The sequence below is a fragment of the Diadema antillarum genome, unplaced genomic scaffold, assembly GCF_040938485.1.
Source record: "Diadema antillarum isolate AM-2024a unplaced genomic scaffold, OU_Dant_1.0 seq00001076_RagTag, whole genome shotgun sequence".
NCBI classification, from domain to species: domain Eukaryota; kingdom Metazoa; phylum Echinodermata; class Echinoidea; order Diadematoida; family Diadematidae; genus Diadema; species Diadema antillarum.
The window spans coordinates 172232-196341 of record NW_027271899.1 but is presented as its reverse complement, the minus strand read 5'-3'; the positions used below and the strand labels follow the sequence as shown (position 1 = coordinate 196341).

Genomic DNA, 24110 nt, shown 5'->3' with positions numbered 1-24110 from the left:
AAAACTTCATAAAGAAAACAAAAGACACCACAGCACATATGATGACACATTTACTTTGTCTTCTTGAAAGGGAAGAGTATCAAGGTGACACATTTGCTGTTTCTTCTTGTACAAGCAGGGTACCAATATTCTGCCTCTGCTATTTGTTCTTGTATAGACAGAGTACAAAGATGACACCTTTGCAATTCTCGGTATCGCCAATACCTCGGTGCCGTGCGCAGAGCAGCATTTTAGATGCATTATAGGATAGCTCTGCAGGGGTCGCGCATAACTTTTTTTTTAACTAGCCACGCGGACCAGTTAGATTCAATTTTGGCTAGTCCGCAAAATTTTTGACTGGCCAACAGAAATTTTTGACTAGTCCGTCTTGTTTTTTAATCGCATGACTAATGTCAATTTGGGGAGGGCCCCAAGTAGGCCTACATTTCAGTTATTATATCATATATCATATTCATTATCATTACTTCATTATCATCATTCATCATCACTACGTTTTGTAACTGTTTTGTGACAGGTTAAATTGTCTTCCGGGTCAGGGGCAAGACATACAGCCTACAGGCCTCGGAAATGTTGATGTTTATTTACGAACGCACGCACGCAGTAATCACACCAACACGACATTCACAAGAAGTGAAGAACAGGTCGATTATTCATTCTTTTTTTATCTCCAAACAAACGTTTCAGTAGTGACAAATACAGGCCTAATTAATGGTCGATTTGTTTTAAGCTAAGCATCTTTTTGAGGCACCATTATAAACCAGGGTGCTACACAACTTTTTTTAATCACTTGCCCAATCGGGCAAGCAGATTTGCAAATTAGTGTAAAACACTTGCCCGAACAGAAAAAAAAATCAGAAAATATAAATAATTGAAAAAAAATCACTAGTATGTCAAGGTTTTAATGGAAAAAAAAAAGAGAGTGAAGTTGATAAACAGCTGAGGTTGAGAAAAAGAGAATCAGGGTTTCATTTTTTAGGACTATTACCACGCTCCTTTACGCCTTGTCAGGAGCACTGAAATAGGTGTAACTCTCCTTATTTTTTTTTTCACATAATGGTACTTCAATATATCAAATGCTTCTGGTAATTGGTTATTCCATCTCCCCTCTACCTGACTCCTTTCACTGTGTACTTGTACTCATTTCACTCTGATCTTTCCACACCTTGGCCTCGATCCCATTGGAAAAAAGAAGAAGAAAAAACAACGAGAAAACACACACACACACACACATATTGCAACACACAACAAAAACCTCTTCCCTACACCTTCCTGATTTCCGTGTTTCTATCAGGTGAAAGAATAAAACAACAGTACTATGTTGATTGAAACTCGACACCCATTCATGCCAGCCAGGCCAGGCTGCCATGTAACTTCAAAGCACATTCCGACAGCTGGCTGGCAAAACCACATGGCAAAATTTGCGCGCGCGTGTAGATTGCAGGATTGGGTGGAGCAGGGAGGGTGGAGCTAGGGCCTGGGAACAGGCAAGGGTGATTTGATAGTCTGTGAGTTATCAAAAGCAGACCTTTTGAACAATTGAAACGTCATGATACGATCTTGTCTTCCTTTTGGACTGAAAGAAAAACATCAAAAAGACGAGTTGAGTATCATAAATTTTTACATAGTCATGCAAAAAAGATTACTACACTCATGTCATGACAAGAAATGAATCAATATTCCAAGACAAAAACAAAGCAGCCTCGGGTACCTGACGGTGACATCGAGACGCCATGCATTTACCATGCACGTTTGGGAGCAACATGTTGGAGTTGGCAGGGGGAAGGGGTGATCCTGGAGTTCGTGAAAACTTCCTGACACCCAGGGAGGTTAGATTCTCTTCCCGCTGTCTAACCGGGTAGTGAATTTGTCTCGGCATACGAGAACTTTCATATATTTCTGTGATTTAGTTTTTTAATCGAGTGATTAATCAATCCCTTTCTACAGTTCAGTAAACATTTAAAATACTCAATTAAGCACACTATTATAATTTATAGTGTAATCGACTGTTCGATATTTCTACTATGGGTCAAAAGAAAGGCTATAGAACCATGTGTTGCTTATAGAATCATGATCTTTGCGATGATTCCTTGAACTCAACTCACGAGCTAGTTCTTCGATCAATATTTCCAGGCTATATTTACACGCTGTTTATTCCAGTGCGCGCATTCTTTCGTCTGGCACCTAGCTGGGGTCTGGCACCTGGTTTTGTGGAAATTTCCACAAGGGGAGAGGGGGTGGGGTGTCAAGTTTCTCGTAAGACCAGAGACTGCATACACAATCTCTTCGCTTGTATTTACAAACATGTGTACTGTCGTGTTTTTCCCCTTTGCTGTTAATGAACATTTAGATTTAACTTTACGAAGGTTGCTATCTAGCAAGTGGTTCTTGTTGTGAGGTGTATGTATTTTTTTTTCATCATTCATGGGCCGGAGGGGAAAGAAGAAGTATGCTCAGCAAGCTGTCTTTTACACCAGCATCAGTAATTATCGTCACCATCACTCAGATCATTCGGCCCTTGTCCTATAAACATTCAGAAACATGACCAACATGATCACTCGGGATAACTGCACCTACGCAAACAACATCCCGACAACACAAACTCTACAAAAGATCACACACAGCTGGGATCAAACTTCCTTCGAAATACTGCAGCAAAGCGGAGAAATCGCCGTTACGACAATGCATGTACAGTGCCAGACCTTTAAAATAATCACTTTTAAATACTTCGAAATATAAAGGGAATGAATAGAGTGACATCAAAAGAAAGAAATCGTACCAAACTAGTAATAATATTAGAAACCATTGAACAGAATAAGCCCTAGCGGAAGTTTGCAGCACCGAACGGCAAGCGAAATACAATGGAAACTCGGTATGACGAGCTCCTTTGGGACCGAGACAATCTGTTCTTTGTAATCCTAATGTTTATATCAGTAGTCAATAAACAATACAAAACAAAGGAAATGAATTCAATGGGACCGGAAAAATCAGTTTGTTTTTCAGGTATTTAGATATATTATCAGATCTCCAAAGGCGAATGAAGGTCTAGTCACTGTACATTTACAACTATATATCGAGTTTCCACGGTACACAAAGTTCGAACACTTTTCACCTGCACATCGTCAAACAAAGTATGCAACACATGAACAGAAACTCACCTCTTAATTGCAGAAAAATGATGCAATAACATCGTAAATATCACACAGACAACACTCTAAAAAGTCAGTTCGTACTTGGGAGGTAGGGGAATAAGCGGATGAAGAAGTAAAGAAGAGAGAGAGAGAGAAAAGAAACAGACATTGGACAAAATGCATGTAGCAGCATGTGCATGTGGCTGGCCAGACACACAATACAACTACCGGTAATCGGTATACATGCAGATACCGTGGCAATCGATGTAAACACCAGGGTCCATGGGCGTCCGCTAGTTTGCAGGCACAAACCCTTGTAGGTCGTGGAAAAAGTCTGCGTGCGCCAAGACTACAACACGCACCACTGGCACTGCAGCCTCTCCAGGGAGAAGCTACAAAACAGCCTATATATTATGAGACCGTGCCAGGGTGGTGCATGTAGTAGTCTTGGCGCAGACTCCTTTACAGGATGCACAAACGGACGGACTAGCTCCGTTCGCGCGCTGCACACGGAGTACGCAGCGATTTGCGTTCAGCACTTGTCACAGCCAGTATGCTGGGAAGTGGGAACGACACTGGAGCAATATTTTGGCTGGCCACACGGACTAGTAACTTCGGAATTTGATGATTTTCAGCTAGTCCGACGTGATTTTGGGTGGCCAATGGCCAGCGGACCATCGCCAATTTCGAACCCTGCTCTGGGGACAAACTTGCCACAGTTTTGGCTGCATATGCACTCAGGTCACGTTCTGTCTTTATCCAGGGGTATTGTTTGTTGAAGATTTCTTTGCTTTCCCTCATGTGACCAGCACATTGAAGCCTTGCAGTAGTGAACCATGACTCTAGTGACCACAAATCAGTAAAATTTAGAACTTTCAACTCTTTTAAAGCTGAATTATAGCCAAGAAAAAAAGGAGTATCAACGTAAAAAGCACACAAATAACTCCATTGAATAGTATGGGAACTGCAACGCGCGCGAGATAACCGGAAGCGACAATGGCACCAAGGAATCCCATAGTGCATCTGTGACAGGGCTCTTCAGTGTGCACAGAAGTTTTCTGCGCATCGGCAATACCGGGAATTGTTCTTGTACAGGCACGGTACCAAGATGACACCTTTGCTATCTCTTACTGTACAGGCAGGGTTTCAAAACAACACGTTGGTGCCTCTTCTATACAGGCAGGGTACCAAGATAACACATTTGGTGTCTCATCTTGAACAGGCAGGGTACCACGATGACAGCTTTGCTATCTCTTCTCGTACAAAATAGGCAAAGGTTTCAAGATGACACCTTTGCTATCAAATTATCTTCTTCCACGACCACACCTTTGCTATCTCTTCTTGTACAGGCAAAGGTTTCAAGATGACATGCTTGCTACATCTTCTTGTATAGGCAGAGCTCCACAATGACACCTTTGCTATCTCTTCTTGTATAGGCAGGGTTTCAAGATGACACCTTTGGGTAAAGGTGCTGAAGTTGGAGCATGTCTCTTCTTGAAGTCAAAGAGGTAAAACATCTTGTTGGAGAGGTCCTGTGGAATTAAAATCGACATAAAGAATCCTTAATCCATAAAGGTTCCACTGTATAAAGTACATACAGTACAATTTACAGTCAACAAAAATTCAAATAGCTCTTTCTTGAGGGGCAAAGGAGTCCTTTACCAAATCTCAAATACCTGGTATATGACATGGTAGACCTCTCTGGAAGGCTCTGCTGACACCAAGAGAAGCTTATAGATTCTGCCTACCAGAACTAAAAGTCTATTTTCTTTAACGTGTCATCAAAACAAAAGACATAGAAACGAAAGACTTGAGAGGGCTGTTACTTCTTGTGCAAACAGATATCGGCTCTTTTCAAATCACGACAACTATGTACATGGCCATTGATAAAAAAACTTCTTTTTTTTTTTAATACCATTAAACTTCTCTTCTCATCTATTGTCCTTGTGGCATTTCCAACCTTCAGTGATTAGTTTCTGCAGCAGTAAGTGACAATTAATATCCGACCATCTGTGAAGATTTTGATTGCTGCTATGGTAGCTGCAAGTAATGCAAGGTAAAATGGCAAGTGCCCATTTTATGAAACAGGTCCACATGGAGAACCAGCTCTACGCTCTGGTAACGAGGATTATTGGAGAGGAAGCTAAACAGATTGTAAATGACATTGAACGATTCTCCTTACCTTTGACTTGAGATGGAAGCCCAGGGTCTTCATGACAGACAAGAAGGAGGCCAGTGAGGTGAAGCGGCTGGCTACTTCTGCCACTTTTAGGAGACCACTGAAAAGAAAGGTTAAATGTCATCCAGGGTAGTCCTTTTGTCATACATATCTTCTAAACCATAACTTGTCATCTTATAGCTCCTGTACCAGGTGCACACATGGTAACAAATCATACTGATATATTGTAGAGTGAATAAAACAGCACTCTGAAAGTGTGTTGGACTAGTGGTTTGTGCACTACTGTGCTTTTAGTAAAAACCAAACAAACAAACCAAGTCAAGGGTTCAATCCCTGCCATTGCACTTCTGTCCATAAGTTAAGACAGCTTATACATATATCTATATGACCATGAGTGGAAAGTGCACCCGGAAAAAAAAAAAAGAATGTTACTGTGGTTAGATTTGGCATATTTGCTCCAGAAGAGGTCTGGTTGTATGCCCCATAGGGAATGCAGTTCCTGCACTGAAGGTTTAGGTTTGATTCCCGTAATAAGGGTCATTGTGTATATATGTCTAGTACTTCAAACACCATGATGTGGAATGTTTCTATTATAAGAAATGGCTACTAGCAATAAAAACAAGGAAAAGTAGAAATTACGCGGTGCGTAAAATATGTCCCCGCCGGAAGTAGCATTTAGTATCAAAATGTACTATATAGGTCAGAAGATCAAGGTCAAAGGTCAAAGAAGTCAAAGGTCAACATTCTGTGTAGAAATTTTGAAGCCCTCACCTAGTGCCATCACATAAAGCAAACGGAATCGAAATCCGGTTAGAAATGGCGAAGGAGTAGCATTTTGTAGCCAATGTACAATATAGGTGAAAAATCAAGGTCAAAGGTCAAAGAAGTCAAAGGTCAAAATTCTGTGTAGAAGTTTTGAAGCCCTCACCTAGTGCCATCACATAAAGCAAACGGAATCGAAATCGGGTTAGAAATGGCGAAGGAATAGCATTTTGTAGCAAAATGTACAATACAGGTCAAAAAATCAAGGTCAAAGGTCAAAGAAGTCAAAGGTCAAAATTCTGTGTACAAGTGTTGAAGCCCTCACCTAGTGCCATCACATAAAGCAAACGGAATCGAAATCGGGTTAGAAATGGCGAAGGAATAGCATTTTGTAGCAAAATGTACAATATAGGTCAAAAAATCAAGGTCAAAGGTCAAAGAAGTCAAAGGTCAAAATTCTGTGTAGAAGTTTTGAAGCCCTCACCTAGTGCCATCACATAAAGCAAACGGAATCGAAATCGGGTTAGAAATGGCGAAGGAGTAGCATTTTGTAGCAAAATGTACAATACAGGTCAAAAATCAAGGTCAAAGGTCAAAGAAGTCAAAGGTCAAAATTCTGTGTAGAAGTTTTGAAGCCCTCACCTAGTGCCATCACATAAAGCAAACGGAATCGAAATCGGGTTCGAAATGGCGAAGGAGTAGCATTTTGTAGCAAAATGTACAATATAGGTCAAAGGTCAAGGTCAAAGGTCACGACTGAAATTCTGTGTAGAAGTTTCAAAGCTCCCATGTAGTGCTATCATATAAAGCAAACAGAATCAAAATTGGCTCATAAATGACAGAGAAGTAGCAAATTGAAGATTTTGATCACACACGGACGCACACACGGACGCACACACGGACACACGGACGGACGGACGGACGGACGGACGGACGGACGGACACACGGACACACACACGTACGGAGCCCGTTTCATAGTCCCCTGCTTGAACTCGTTCGGCGGGGACAAAAAATATATAGAAATATCTCTCTGACTTGTGCAGTGAAATGTCAGTTGGAAATGCAAACTAAAAGAAAACACTTTGTAAGGTACCTACCCTTGTTTGAGTGTTCTGTTGGCTTCCATCACAAAGTCAATCCAGTCCGTACCCATCAGAGAGAGACAGAAGATTGCCACATCCAGGGTGCTTGGCTTCAGTGGAACCTGTTACAGCAATTTATATCAGCATTCAAACTCTATGAATCACATTCAATGGCACAGGGGAAAAAAATTCACACATTCCATATCAAAGTTTCATTCAAAAGTAATCTAATGTTTGAGTGCATGTTGGGGTGTTAAACTTTGACCAATATTTAGGTCTTGATACATGGGCTATCAAAGTATAAATGCACTTCATGTTACAGTTGACTTGAATACACAGAGTAAAATGAAACCGATACAAACAAGGCTGTTAGGGGAATTTAAAGATGCACTTGTTTTCACAAAACAGTAATATCCATTGCAGACATGTATGCAAATTAGAGGTGATGATGTCATCACTGTAAAAGTTTTCCCAATGACTTGAACATAAATTAACAAACTACATTTTCCTCTTTAGAAATACAATGTACCATGACAACACATTTTAGCCCATTCTGGTTGAATTAATCCCACAAAAAACCACTTCCCTCCCAAAACAGAGATTCAATCTGAGGTAATGCAATGTAAGTCTGCAGTACAGTAACAGGTGGGCCCTCCAATTTTTGTCAGTACATGGTAATACTATCAGGTGGTTTAAAAAAAAAAATGCTTTAGGACAACTAGATACTGTACACAATTATACTGGGCTAATGATGGTGACTAAGAGAATTTAAACTAATCCCCTGACAGCATACAGAGTGAACAACTGAAGAACTCTTTAGAGGAAATTGCTGGTAATTACCTTGGCAATATTACAGACAGTCACATGTTTGTTGATAGGGTAAAGGTCAAATGAGTGAACTTTCTGCCTGACAGAGCGAGCAATCTTGGCATCTCCACATCCAAAGTCACCTACCACTTGTGATGCTGGTCTGTAGACACGAGGATTAAATTAACCAGAAAAATATTAAGTCAATACATTAGATCATGCATAATGAATTACAAGAGTGAAAGAAATTTTTAAATCAAGATCAAAAGTTATGCAACAACAACAACAAAACAAATTCATTTTGTTCGTAAGTTATTTCAATTCGAACGCAACTGTGGTTATGACGTTTGTAAGATTTGCCATTACCACAATAAAGTTGTATGTTTGATTTTAAAATTTAGTTCATCTAATATATATATCCATTATATTATTATAAGTTAAGGAATTCAGGTATTGTATAATGAATTGCTAGTTCCAGATAAAATATCACAGAATGACTGCCACAATTTCTTACAACAACATTGTTTCTAACTATAAGTACTGTAGTAATCTTTTTGTGCTATAAGACAACACACTGTGTTAATAATGAATATTAAACATTTTTAGGTCACACGCCTGGTGCTCTATATTCAACAGTTTGCCCCATTTGAAGCTGGTGTACTAAAAGGTTCAACAAACTGATTTTCAAGCTGTTTTTAGGCACAATGTACATTTCATGGTTCATACATTCCAGATGTCATGCAATTATCAAGACACAAAAACCGACCACTCACCTCCCCTTCAACACCTCTATGATAACATCGACCGGGTTGACTGGCCACTGCTCGACCTGCTGGGTGAAGCCTTCGTGGTAGGTGACAAAAGCAGCTTTGTCACCAGCAAAAAGCTGCTTAGCCTCCTTACCAGTCACTTTGTACAGATGTTCATTCAGAAAACGGAACTGGGACGACTTCAACTGGGATTCCATCTCAGACTTCAGACTGGACTTCGAGTTTGACGACTTTTTTGACTTCACCAAGATAAGTCCGCTGCCACCGTCACTTTCTACTTCATTGCTTTTAGAATCCTCATCCTTGTTGACAACTTTTTCTTCATGCTGTGAGGGTGGTTTTACCTCTAGCTCGTCACTAGTTCTCTTCATCTTTTTACTTGGGGTTCCACTCTCTGGGTTTTGGTCCTGAAGATGCTGTTTTGCCAGTTTTCTCTTCAACTTTCTCCTCTCTTTTCTAGACAGACTGGGGTTTGAATCTGTTGAGACATTATTAGCCTCTGAATGCAGTCCATTTTGAGGCTCAACTTCACTTGCTTTAAATTTTTCCTCATCTCCACAATCACTTTTCCCCACCTGTTCTGATTCAACCTTGAATTTATTTTTTCTTGCTTTCCTCTTTCGTTTCTTCTTCACTTGCTTCTGCTCTGGGGTTTTTTCATGTGTATTTTGTTTGAGACTGGTCTCAGTATTCTTTGTTATCGTGCTTGGCTCATTTAGCAAAGTATTTATCTCCCCATCTTTGACACTCCTCAAATCTTGATTGGTGGTGCTTGGGAAGCTCTCCTTTGAGCCAGGAGATGCTTTGTCCCGTTTGCTAACTTTCTCTGAGGCACCCATCTCTCCCAAGTTCCTCTTCTTTTTCTGTTTCTTACTGCTTTTAATATTTTGACTCAAAGACTTATCCTCTTGTTGCGTACCCCTATCATCTGGTGATGGTGCCAGGTCCTCAGCAGTCTGCGTCTCAACCTTTCTCTTCTTCTTTTTCTTTTTCTGATTTCTCTTGCCCTGTGTAAAGAAAGGCAAAGAATGAACTCTTCAGTGCATTGAACTACATAGCAACTGATCAGAAAGTACAATAACGTTTTAAATGTATCATCCTCACATGATCACAGACTCTACTTAGACAAGATATCTATTTTGTCCATTTAAGTGAACAATTTTTTTTTCCATTTCTTTTTCATTACTGGATTTCAAGACAGAATCTTTTGTTGGATCTTTTCAGTGTGTTGATCCCGTATGTGCCTAAATCAGCATTATAGGTACTTTCGTATCCATGTAGATCTCAAATTCCCCATGCCCCAAAATTACACCCAAATCATTTGGTACATTGCTTGTTAGGTCCTGGTCACATGAAAGACATGTCCCACAATATAAGATAACTTCAGTTTCAGATTGTGCAAGCAGCATTTTTTTTAATTTACTATCATTATTTTTTTTTTTTTTTTGGGGGGGGGAGGGCAACAACATGAAATTCGACATTCATATCAACCAATTTGGTTCAAAGTTACATGAGTGATTGAAAATACGCCATATGGTATTTCCTGGTTTCTTTTTCTTTTTCCTTTTTTGCTGTTAAAACAAGAAATAAAAAATCAAAAAATGGGGGGGGGGTGCATCCCCTTTAATTTTGTAAAGGTGCCTCCCCTTCACGGAATTCCTGGATTCGCTCCTGTCACATACAATGACATACAATTATTACAATAAATGTAGGACTACACACATCACTCACAAGCCCAAAAAAAGTGACACTTCTCAAACTAGTAGAAAGACACATTTGCAGTACCGGGTGGTAGTATTGCCATTGTAGTTGTACACAACTTTACATAAATTTAGGCTAGCCGTAAATTTTATTCATCATCACCGCACCGAGGATCGCGAGGAGGGGGTATTGGCGATCAAAACAACCCGAGTGTCATCATGTCTGTCATATAAATAAGGCCAGATGCATTGCTATTTATTCGCCTATGTATAGGCCGCAGCCCGGCCTACCATCATTATTTTGATAGCTCTAGTAGAGATCTAGAACTAAAACTTTATACATCATACATGTGGACGTAGTTATAAAAATGAGCAAGACATTATCTTCAAGGGATGGGACTGAGCTGAAATCACTGTTGCTTTCATACCTGGGTTGCCGATTCTTTAACCTTGAACAAGGCATCATGCAGCTCATTTGAGAGATCGTCTTCTTGCCATGAACTTGATCCATCTAGGGTCCAGAAAGTCATGCTCATTTCTTCGACTGCTAGCTGCTACGAAACGCCTAGTAGACTATAAGTGACTACTAAAAGGACAAGTAGACAACGCAGAAGTCCAAGCAAAGGGAATCTATCCATCCGTCTCGAGCTCGCAACACACCATACCCGCGCCGCCGCCGCCCGCGGGGCGCCCGGCCCGCAGCGGGCGGAGACCGAGCGAGAGAGGCAAGCTAGGCAGCAATAATGCGCTGTGAAAGCACGCGACTCGTGTGCCAATGATATCACGCACGTGGTCTGGTGAGATGAGGAGCGACGAGGGGAGGTACACGGTTGTTGAGTTGACTTCCGACATCAACCTCCAGCCCGATTACCAGTACGCACGAGCTGAAAGCCGAACTTGTGGTGGGACCGACTGGGCAGCCTTAGCCTAGAACATCGCTATGTTTCATTCCCAGCTGCTGCAGCACAGAGACACATCTCCAACCTGTTGAAATAGCTCCTGCTCCCAGCTCCGACTGCGACTCCTAGTCCCACGTAGCGCCCTACGTGTATATCGCCAATCAAGGAAGCTGAAGTGAAGTGGTACGTACTTGTACATGCTAACGTCAGGCTGTGGCAAAATGTAAGTCAGTCAGCCACAGCATGCAGCACTGCACCCCTTCATTGTTGACCCCAGTCACTACTACTACGTTGTGGTACAACATGAAAGTACTTTCGTAGCCGTCATTGATATATTGCTATTATTATAGTGTAAAAATGTATTACGTCGTTTTATACACTTATTTCCTGTAACCGTGAATATTATTAAGCTAGACAACGTGCTAGGTCTAATTCTTAAGATCTACCACGGTAACCGTTTGGCATTAGACCTATAGTATAGGGTCTCATCTATTCTCTGATGATTCATGTAATACAAGCCAGAAATTGTAGATCCCCATTAAACATTCTAAAATTTGTTTTAGTGATGCAGTAATGTGCCTGTTTTTCTCTTTGAGAGAAGATTTTTTTTTTCATCTCTTAACAGCCTTTTTGGAGATAATCAAGGAGAGAATATTAAAGTTTACTGTCTTGAATAGATAGAATAAAATACCCGGTTTGCAGCAGGCTTTGTACAAGGAGCCTATTTGCGACGGGGCATTTCGTTCATTGATGAAAAGGCCCAATCAGGTGTGACTTAATTAACACTTGCGAGTATAAACTCCTGCCTGTGTTCTAATGTGGGACTAGACACACATGATGTTCATTTATCTGTTGGTGAATGAAAGTGGCCCTGCCAGAAATGGACACCCTGCCACAAACTGGGTATTTTACTTTAGGTCAGTTTGCAAATGTCTCTCTTTGACTATGTCTATCTCAATCTCTTCACTAAGGAATACAAATTTACATGTCTTTGATCTCTCCTCACATTTTACAGAAATCCCTGTCAGCTGCTCCTTAAAGTTATCTCAAGATGATATGTATTGATATGTTGTAATTGTTTCACACTAAGATGAGGGGCAATCCAACTTTTTCATATCTCATGAAATGTATCAACATCACACTTCAAAATGTAACAAATCCCACATTTTCAGGTATAGACCCAGTCCATGTGATATTCACAATGAATTTCTCCTATTCCTAAATCGTCACAAACTGTCCTCAAACTTCTCACTGCAGACAAGCGTGGTTAAAAGACCATCACTGAATATAAGAGACCCATCTCATCACAAACCTTCCCAAAATGAGACTGGTAATCCTCGACGACTACAGCAAGGCCAGTGAGTGGGCTGCCAAGTATGTCCGCAACAGGATCCTGGAGTTCAACCCATCTGCAGACAAGTACTTTGTACTGGGACTGCCGACAGGTAAGGGCACCAGCAGACAGTTAATACCGTCGCTGTTTGATTATCCAGCAAGATAGGAAGATCCCCAAGCTTAGCAAGAGGTCCATCTTAACATGTGCACTGTTGTTTTGTTGATCTCACAAAATCCTCTACTTTTCTTTCAGTCATTCAGATTTTCATTTGACAGTGCTCTTTACCAATTACAGCTTGGTTGCAAAAAGAAGGTAATTAGTCGGTCTGATTTGATGTCTTTTCTCATGATGACAAAATATCAGCAGCATTCTAGAGCTGTATATCATATACCATGTATTTTACAGTGTTTTATTCAAATGCAAGTTGGATGCTGTTCACAAATCTAACAACAAGTGAAGCTGTTAACACTGATCCCAAAATGAATGCAATGTGCATGTGTACTTATTCTCTGTTTGTTACTCAGGTATATTCCCATGATCACTAATTTAACCAAGTCCTGGCAAAATTGTCAGGAAGTCCTGATTCATGAAAAATTAAATGCACTTTGTAATATATGTGGCATATACAGTATTTGAGCTTTGCATTTCCATTTGATTTGGAATTATAATTGTATTAATTTCCATACTACATTGAATGAGATATTATAAGATAGAAGACAAATTAAGGTGAAACTTTGAGACATGTGAAGTCATCATGATGTAAGAATCAGAAATTTGATAAATTATTAAACAGAATCATCCCCAAAGAGTAAATTGTTTTGACTGGAAACCATTCTGCAGAACAAGCAGCCTTTTATATAATTGTGTGCAATATGACCATAAGTGGTGAGTTGTGACCTCTTGTCAATAAACTACATTTCTGCGGCACTCAGTCAGTGTGTAGAATAAGACCATGAGTGGTTATAGTTATGACATATTGGCACTCTGTCAGTGTCTCAAATTACAGCTGTAGAAATATGACCAATTCAGCTCCTTCACTGTTTTCTTTATTTGCTTACCTCACAAAATTACTGTAAATTCTTGTCAATTTTCTTAAATAGATCTGCATCATACTGACTGTGTTGAGAGTGTGTATGTTTATGTATTTTCATATAAAGAATAAGCCCTACTAAAGAAACATAAAAAATCCCTTTGCCCCTTTAGGCAGCACTCCCATAGGAATGTACAAGAAGCTGATTGAATTCCACAAAGAGGGGGCGCTGTCTTTCCGATATGTGAAAACTTTCAACATGGACGAGTATGTAGGTGAGTACTTGCATGTTAGTAGATTCATGATTTAGTCAGTAAGATGTCAATTTAGAGGTTTCATTTTTTGAATTCCAACATGCAAAATCAATCCCATTGAAGAATTGCACAAATGTGTGTCAAAGTCAGTTGTAAATCGTTCAAAATGTATGCATTTGCGAGCATAAAACATTGCCATGGAAGATAAAGATTGTATAATTTATAAATATGTGATGTCAGCATAAATGTTTATGAGCAAGTGCATGACCGTGTATGACCTGTGTTTCTGCTTGAATTCATCACAAAAGATGAAAATTGAACAGAAAAATTCAAATCTTTTAATCAATTATTCTTTGTGTGTATGTGTTTGAACAGCTTATACCCTGCAAAGGAATACAGAGGAAACTACTGAAATACCCTTTATGTGGTAAGCAAAGCTTGATATCTGTCGATAATCAGACTTTTGAGTGGTGGTATTATCATCCACAGGCTTGCCTCGAGACCACCCTGAGAGCTACCACTCCTTCATGTGGGACCACTTCTTCAAGCACATTGACATCCTGCCCGAGAATGTCCACATCCCTGACGGCAACGCCAAGGACCTGGATGAAGAATGTCTGAACTACGAGAAGGCAATCTCCAAGGCGGGCGGGGTGGAACTCTTTATAGGAGGTTTGTTTTGTCTTTATCCTCCTTTACAAACATTTGCTACATATATGGTGAGTCACCTGTTATTGTCCAGCTAGTTTTGATTCTTACCTGACCATTCTGTAAATCTGCTATTATATGGAAGACAAGAATCAGGACCTCCAATCAGACTGCATCTCTTGGGGAGTTTTCCTCACAGGGCAAGGCAATGCTAGTATTCTGGTATCCAGTGTATTTGGAGATGAAATTTTGTCTGCTGAATGTCTTTTGTCATATGTGTGTTTGTATAATTGTTTTGTGCATTTGTACAATATTTTGATCTATTACAGTCACTTTTTGTGTCTTCTATTTCTGGTATGCAATTTAGACATCACATTCTGTCCAACTGGTGGGTCACTGTGGTTCTACACCACCTCTAAGCTTGAGACTTTTGATTTGTTTCTGTGTACTGTAAAACATGATATATTCGCGGCATGAAATTTTCGTGAATTGGAGCCGACAGCCTTTTTCGTGGCATGAAATTTTCGTAGTGTAGACAAAAGCTTTCGCGTGCATTTTAATTTCGCGAATTTTGGCGCTCGCGAAATTCGCGAAATTAAAATGCACGCGAAAATTCCTCGTTTTACAGTACTCACATTCCTTATAGGAGCTTTTTGTGATCTTTGAAACCTGACAGTCCTTGTTAAACTTGCCCCAAACCATACTCGGAGTTTTTCATGTTCTCTGCCGTTGCAGTAGATTTCCTTGCTTTTGAAATTTGTTTTCTTGAAATTATTGCAGTAGATTGTTCAAGTTCTAATTAACTCTTATGTATGCTGCAATAATATAGTGAGATGATTTACCCATGTGTCACATTTGTAGGCTAGAACTTGAAAGGTATCCTACTCCTATTTTACCTTTGTTTACTTCCTCAGGAATTGGGCCAGATGGTCACATAGCTTTCAATGAGCCAGGGTCTAGTCTTGTCTCCAGGACAAGGGTCAAGACGCTGGCCCAAGACACCATCATTGCGAATGCCCGTTTCTTTGACAACGATATTAGCAAGGTGCCAACCATGGCTTTGACTGTGGGTGTAGGCACAGTGATGGAATCCAAGGAGGTGAGTGTCTTTGTTGTGGGCTTTATGTGTGCATCTGTTTTCTGTCTGTCTGTCTGTCTGTCTGTCTGTCTGTCTGTCTGTCTTTATCTTCTTATGTCTTTGTCACTCTCCCTCAATATGAAAGTATTTCTGTCTGTTTCAATCCAAGGATCCACCATGCAATATTGAGCTTTGATCAGTTACATGTGTTGTTTATCATTGCAAAAACGGGAGGACCTGAGAATCCCTTGCAACCCCTTGTACCTATCTATGAAAATCTCTTGTCCCTATCTCTGAGAATCCTTTGTCCCTATCTCTAAGAAGTCCTTGTCCCTATCTATGAAGATCCCTTGTCCCTGTCTCTAAGAAGTCCTTGTCCCTATCTATGAAGATCCCTTGTCCCTATCTCTGAGAATTCCTTGTCCCTATCTATGAGAATGGTTTGTCCCTATCTCGGAGAATCCCTTGTTCATATCTCTGAGAATCCCTTGTCCTTATCTGTGAGAATCCCTTGTCCCTATATCTGAGAATCCCGTTCCCTATATTTGAGAATTCCTTGCTACTCTCTCTAAGAATCCCTTGTCCCTATATCTTAGAATCTCCTGTCCCTATCTCTAAGAATGCCTTGTCCCTATCTGTGAGAATGCTTTGTCCCTACCAGGTCATGATTCTCATCACTGGGGCCCACAAGGCCTTTGCCCTCTACAAGGCTATCGAGGAAGGTGTCAGCCACATGTGGACTGTCTCTGCCTTCCAGCAGCACCCACGCACCATATTCGTCGTCGACGAGGATGCCACCCTAGAGTTGCGAGTCAAAACGGTGAAGTACTTCAAGAGTCTCATGTACGTCCACAACAAGCTGGTGGAGGACTCGCCCGACCTGCCGGAGGTCAAGCGTCAGAAGAAGAAGTAGCCACGCATCGCAGCAATGTCATCAGCTCTGATAGCACTTGGCCTTACCAAGACTCATGCAAACAAAGTCTGTCTACTGGACTTGCTTGCAGCTTAGTCCATAATACAGATTGTTTGTATATGTATGTGTGTTTGTGTGTGTGTGTGTGTGTGTGTGTGTGTGTGTGTGTGTGTGAATTTGCGTAGGTCTCGTGTGAGACTGTGTGATAAATTCTGCCCGAGTATTGTAGAAGTTATCAACTTCCCATCCATCTAGTTTGTCGATATGTGACGGACCAACCCAAGAGTCCATGGCATATTTGGATTAGAAATGCTTCCAAAGCTAAATAGATTCTGACAAGTGAGTGGTATCCCCTGATATTACATGGCCACTTTACATCCAGCGATGACAAAAGTCTGAAAGCACCACCAAAGATATCCAAATGTACCATTCCAAACTGACAGGTTATCATAAATGCTGAGTGGCGAGGACACTCGTGCAGTAGCAGTACTATACCTACAGGTGTTTGAAGTCTTCTAACAAACGTTGCGTCGATCAATGACCTCCGTTTTGCCACCTGGTGAAAACGGGCAGCATGCACAGTACTCGTCCAGTTGTTATCACTTTGCTCTGCAGTTTGAACATGTAGTGATATGCCATGTTTCATTCATCTCTTGTCAGTTCTCCAATGTTCCAGATGAGATGACATTATGTCCACCAGGGACATGTAGCAACCACAAGATAAAATTCTAATCTATTCTATATTTAGTCATGGGAACATGTTATCTGTATGTAGCAGGGTGAATTACGCTAAACATTCCCACTGACTACAGCTGTGATATCAGCAGTAAAGTCAGGATTTCAAACCCACAGTATTTTTTGACTGTTGTACATCAACACTGGAAACGTGTTTATCGATTGGAAAATAACTTTTTGTTTATTTTCATTGTTCCTTGATATGAAATACACAATCTTGTGAGCATTTCCCTTTAATCACAGTCTGAGTTTTGGGTTGTTGTTTTTTCTATCTCTCCAAGTAAAAGCCTGCAATTGCCACTGGCTGTCAGATTGAAATACAATTTACTGTTTTGGGACACTATAACTTGCCATGTAATTTATTTGTACACACTCTTGTAGTTTGAATGGCTAAAATGAAATATAGCCATGGTATTAGGACACTTTGTACATACAAGTGTATGTCATATTTGGTTGTTTTCTTCTGTGTTCTTTTCTTATTTGATCCATTGCTTTGATTATATTTCATTTTGAGAAAGTGGGTGTCTAAAAAAATTGCATTATGAGGTCACAGGTGCATGATTCCACTTCGTACGCAATCACTCAACAAACAGCACAGCTAAATTTCATTTGTGTCACAAGGTTTAGATTGTTCATAAGCACAATATGCACCTGAGCGAAGACTTAGGTCAGCTAAATAAGCATTCTGTGTGAATCAACAATGTGTTGAAACATTTCCCCATTTCAATTCACTTTTTGCTCTTTGTTTTGCCATATTTGATGCCAGATCAAGACCAGTGTATGATTTCTAGGTCTTAGTTATCACCGTTTATTTTCATCTTGCATTTTATTAGATGTGTGCAAATGTAGTGTCTTATTCATTTGTCACTGTTCACTTAGTAAAATCATTCAGCATTAGCATTGCTTGATGTGTCTTGTGTTCAAACACAAGCATGTGGGGCTGTTACAACAGTAAGTAGATCAAAATTTCATCTTACTTTTGATATGATGAGGTTATGTTATGCATAGGTTTTGCACATTTTTAGGTGTTCCCAAGGTTTTGCTCTAGTTTTTTTTTTTTCCAGAGGACTACACCTGACAGAGGTGCTCTTAATTCAATCATGGTTAAATGAGAATATCTGAAAAAAAGTGCATGTAATTTCAAGTATCAGACAGTTGTGACAGTTGCAATGTCAGTAAGTCAACATAATCCACAGAGCATCTGGCTACAAGTGTACTTTAAAACCAGAAATTTTTGCAAACATGAAATTTTTGCAAATTCGTGAGGAGCTAAGATTCACAAAAGTAAAATGCACGCAAAAGTCTTTGTCTACACAATGCAATTAATGCCAATCACCAATTTGCGAAAGTTTCATGTGGCAAAAAAAGGCCGTCGGCTCCAATTCACAAAAGTATCATGCCGCTAATGTTTCTGGTTTTACAGGAGCTAGTTTGGTCACATGGCCATGATGTCTTGTGAAAAAATTACTTCATTGACTTGGCATAAGGTTATTTCCTTCCTTTGTTGGAGAGGCGAGTGGTAAGTCTCTTCAACAGACACATAGAATGAAATGTGTCTGTTAAAGAGATATAAATCAAAGGTATCGTTATGCCCTGAAAACTCAGACTTTTATGCAAATAGGATCAGTCACACGACCAAGATACAATGTATCTAGCATGTTGGGCCACCACAAAACAGTTCATCAGATGACAGAAACGCTTGGGCAATAGTGTTCTCAATCAGAGTTTGCTCAACTGTTCACTTGTTCACTTACCTTCTGCTCTTCTTTCAGTACAATGTATGTTGGAATAAGAAAAGTGTCTTCTGGGCGTGTCTTCAGAGATCCTTTCATCATTACTTACAAATTGCAGGTTGTCAGGTTTTCCAATCTGATATTATTCTGGAGCAAGTAGGTATATGTAATGCAGTGCACTCCCGTTATAACGAACACGGTTACAACGAAATTCCGGTTACAACGAAGTTAAAATTCATGCCACAACATTATCCACTCTATGTATTTTTATTGTGTATTTGTTCGGTTATAACGAAATTTCGATATAACAGAAGAAAACAGCCGGTCCCAAGGACTTCGTTATAACAGGAGTCCACTGTACGTTATGCTGCTATCAGTTGAAACACACCGAGAAGAAAATTGTCAAAAAGCCCACACTACTAGAGGGCTGGTTATAATCTAGAAATTTGATGTCATATATTGTAGGGAGCTTTTGATGTCATGTATCGTAGGGAACGCATTAACATGGCATATTTAACTTTTTTACTACATTAAATGGTGCATTGCCCCTTTCTTCTTGTGTTCTCTGTCAACACACAAATGTACCTTTTTTTTTTTTCTTTTGCACATATGTATATGCTTTCATTCCACACACACTGCTATGTATGGTTAGACAAGGTGATTTTGGATCCCTGTAAAAGTCCAGACAGTCTGATATACAATGTATATGCCAAGAATCTCACAGAGTTTTGTGAGGTGTAAATGTTATAGGTGATGAGATTAATATTTAAGTGAATGTAGACATTTTTTTATGTGGAAAAAAAAAAGAAGAGGCAATGATGGTAAAATTTGTATTTGACAAGGCGTGGGTTTTGTTGTTTTGCATAATACATATTGGTCAAATCATGCAATTTCTTTGTCCAGAGTTTGACAATAAAAACATAGTATCTTTCAAAACAGTTTACACAGTGAATTTGTTATTCTGTGTGGGTGTCTCTGCCCTGATGCAGTGAAGTGTATTTCCCTGTGTGCTGTGTGCTTAAATGTGACCCATTGTCACAACAGTCTGATAGACTAAGTAACCAAGCATCAAATTTCTGATTGTGGTATTTTTGAATTCCAAAGCTTTTCAATGGTATATGTCTCACTACTTCACAAGATCAGCCTTGAAAAGCAGATGTAGACTGGTCATGAGAGCGAATAATGCAGACATAATTAGGAAAATATCTACAAAGAGTAAGTCGGTTTGAGGGGAAAACTTATTGCTGAAAATGTTTCGCACAAAAATATAATTCATTTAATATTTTTCAATTAATTTTTAATGAAATTAAAATGCAGATCCATTTACACTAAACCTTTCTGTTCTTTTCAGATGAACTTTGTTGAAACAGTTTGGATTGACTGTAATAGAGATAGCTTTCAGCACTTTCCATTAATCTGTGTTCATTCATTCCAATACGTCTGTGCAAACTTCTGATGAGTGCTTAAGAAAACAAATCACAGAAATAATGAACACTTTTATTTCAAAACATCTTGGAAGACCTTTGAATATTTGAAAGAACTTGCTAAACTATACACCTTTAGATTTCTGGAAAAGTCTGAATTAATTATCATGATTTTTTCGATAAAATCACCATTTTTCTCAGCCGAAGGTCTGCATCTCACAGGGTAATGTGGTGGTGGGTCCAAAAATGATGAAGAAGAAAAAAAGAACTATGAAGGAAGAAAATCATTTACATTCACCACCATGTTTCTACAAACTCTACAAAGTATCTTTCTGGCATGTCTGCGGCCACTCTGGCGTGAAGTCTAACCTGTGATGGATGCCGGTGACTTCACTCCCCAAATCTGCTAATTACTAATACAATACAGTATCTGATCTTCTGCATCATACATAATTATGAAGCCATTCAACTCCACACATTCATCACTACTTAATTCGAGTGAGACAGGTCATTATTGAGGTCACACAAGAAGTTAAGAGAACTGCTGAGTTGTACATGATGGTATAAATGCTCCAAAGTGTATTTATTTTTTTTTCATCTGCACTGGAAGACAGTCCATTACAAGTGATAGAAGTTGTAAATCGGGATACATGGTTCCAGTGATCACCTCCCGAATGTGCCAGAGTTTCTGATGTCATCCACACAGTGTCACATAGTGAGCACAAAAGGCCGATGTTAGACGTGGAGTTGGGTCATCTGTTCTATCCCAGGCAGACCACAGCATGTATCTCTTTGTCTCCCAACACACTCCGGTATAGAAAGATCATACGACTTTACATTGCATGCATCAATCAGCACTATGTATAGAGCCCTTGAACAATTTCACACCTCGTGTTGTCAAGGTAGTGCAATATTTCATAACAGTTTTTCTCTTCCTTTAATGTGAATTGTGTCGAAGTTTAATTAGCATAAATAATTCCTGTAGACAGAATACCGACTTGGAGGGCATTCTTTCAAATACATTCCTTCATAGGAAAAAATATACCCCTCCCCCCCCCCCCCCCATGACTTCATATTAATGGGAATGTCAACTTGCAGTTATTTCAAGCATGCCTTACAACTTGCAAATTATTCAAATTTCCCCACTTCTACCAACTTACAATAATGCACACCATTGCATTCCTTATATTTCTAATTCGTCTACCCTGACTGGACTGCTTTGCTTCAGTTAGTTGTGAGCCTCTATAAAGCTAAAAGAACATAAATGCTTTTTCTGGTGAGTAATCAAGTTGAAAGGCAGCAATTCAAAAGTTACAAATGGCATCAGAGACCCATAAAATCATGTGAGTTTTCCACTACATGTCTAACTACCCTCGATGGTAACGTTGTTTCACAGCTGTGGAGAGACAACAATGATTGATTCTCACTTGAATTGAATCAGAGCTATAACTTCACTGCACCAACAACACAGCCTGGGCTGGTGATAATGCAGTGTTGACAAGATTGCAAGTGCCACACTAATTATACCTGGATCTAGTGACAACCTGTGATAAAAGCACAAGAATACACTTCTAGCCTGTTATTCTGGGGCAGTGTTTAGCTCAAATTGGGTTTTGATGCTACTACATATAGAATTGGGTCAGAAAGGAAACTATGACACAGCTTACATTAAATAATAATGTGTTAGCACTGAGTTTCAACTCTTAAAAATCCATGTACTACAATATCATGTATCTTTCAATGAAATCTCATTCTCATATATGATTTCAGGGTTTTATCCCTTTAGAACAAGGAAAAATCAAAATTGATGAAAGCAAATGGAAAATAATGCAACTTAATTCACAAGAATAAATATGTCTACTTGCAACAAGCAAATTCAAAATTATGTTTAAACATTAAACATCACCTGTAGCATTTATAAAGCACAGGACTTTCTAGAATGACAGAAGAGTTCAACTTGTCATATTTTGAGTGGAGTTAAGCACTTCCAGCACTAAAGCTTCTTGTATAAAGCTTTTAATCATCCATGACTTGATCATACTGTAGATGTATGTTATATTCAAAAGGACTGATTGACTGCATGAACAAATAGTCGCCTCGGTCTTGCCGATCACCACCTTCAACCCCTTTAACAAGATGTAAAATGTGAATTTGTCTTGTGTCTACGTTCCAATAATGATTTTGATGAGGATCGTTTCAATGTACCTCATTCCACTGGTATCTCACAGGTCACATATATCATATCACCTCCTTACAGGAGTATGAAGCCTCATCATCATAATTATTAGGGAGCTTTAGATTTTAGACGCGCGGACGTTCAAAGGAAAAAAAACATGTTCTGAGCGTGCGCAGTAGCGTGCGTAAAGTCAATCTATTTTTAGCTTGCGTCGCCTGAGTTTTTCACTACGCGTACTGGGCTATTTTCACGTCCGCACAGTTTGCGACGTAGAGAGCTTCTTCATGCACTGATCATATGGGGGCGCGATTTCATTTTTTATACGTTGCGTCCCAGCGTAATCTAAAGCTACTTTTCCACACGACGCAGGGAGAGGAGAACATCCAGCGCAAGCGTCGGCTCAAACGTCCGCGCATCAAAATCTAAAGCTCCCTATTGTCAAGGACAAGAGTAGAGTATAGAAGTTGTTCTCTGGGTGGCAACTCGGGCTCATTTCTGACAATCACTACTCAACTGTTTTAGTGTTTTCAGTAACCGTGACATGAGCAAAAGAACACCAGTTGCCCATGTGCTCAACTCCAACCTTTCTTATATCTATCAATTTGAAGTGCCACTGAGAGTAGGGCAGGTTATTTTTCAACTTTTCCAAAATGTATGGGGGATAAAACATCATTGTCATCCTAGCAGCATTTGAGCTATGCGAGACAAACCATTTCGTGATATTACAACATGCTATCCATGAATGTATCAAGCATTATCTTGAAATACATCTTAAAGACATGTACTATAACACAGTGAAGTACACATACTTTTGAGATGAATGTGATAATCGACTTTGGAGCACATCACATCGAACACATGTGCAGAAATCCAAAACATGTTCACCACATGTTTAACTTGTTATGTGTATAGCCAGTACAGCTGCAGCAGCAGTAATTAAGTCAAAAAAAAAATACAATGCTGTTTGTGGACAAGCAAAAAAATACTGTCCACCAGGAGATTAATGCTGGTTTCAGCATCTCAAGTGTGTTTGCATTGCTGCTGACTACAAGTTGTATGCTGATAATTGCCAAGAGATAGCAATGCACATGACAACACAAAATTATCCTAAGTAATAAAGCAGCATATTTGGTTACATGAAAGAGAGAGAGAGAGAATCTTTCCCTGAGGTGGCAAAATATATATTTGACCAATGTCACAAATGACAGAAGCTTTGTTTGAATTTAAAACATGTCAGCTGAAAGCCGTAAATCTGGATAAAAACAAGCATAGTTCAGGATTGTAGATTGTTCAGTAACTGGTCTTGGCACATTGGCAATTTGAAACAATTTCCACAGGATGAAATTTTCAGTTGAGATGAAGAACAGGATTAAAAGAATTCATATCAAATTACTGTCAACCTCACCTATGTCCTCCTCTCACAAGACGAAAAATTGGCCAAGTCGAAGAAATATC

General features: G+C 39.6%; 2 protein-coding genes across 2 annotated transcripts; one reads left to right on the top strand and one right to left on the bottom strand.

Annotated features, from left to right (window-relative positions):
* Nucleotides 1-4546: 4546 nt before the first annotated feature.
* Nucleotides 4547-11003, bottom strand: LOC139743390 (uncharacterized). Its single transcript, XM_071653876.1, has 6 exons — nucleotides 10858-11003; nucleotides 8733-9736; nucleotides 7993-8122; nucleotides 7168-7274; nucleotides 5311-5407; nucleotides 4547-4660 (listed from the first exon to the last, which is right to left on the bottom strand). The coding sequence occupies exons 1-6, from the start codon at nucleotides 10963-10965 to the stop codon at nucleotides 4547-4549; spliced, it is 1560 nt and encodes a 519-aa protein (XP_071509977.1). The 5' UTR covers nucleotides 10966-11003.
* A 1637-nt stretch (nucleotides 11004-12640) lies between these two features.
* LOC139743368 (glucosamine-6-phosphate deaminase 2-like) lies at nucleotides 12641-16644 on the top strand. Its single transcript, XM_071653852.1, has 5 exons — nucleotides 12641-12773; nucleotides 13868-13969; nucleotides 14438-14620; nucleotides 15511-15695; nucleotides 16336-16644. Exons 1-5 carry the CDS (start codon nucleotides 12650-12652, stop codon nucleotides 16585-16587), a joined length of 846 nt encoding a protein of 281 aa, XP_071509953.1. The 5' UTR covers nucleotides 12641-12649; the 3' UTR covers nucleotides 16588-16644.
* The last annotated feature ends 7466 nt before the right edge of the window (nucleotides 16645-24110 follow it).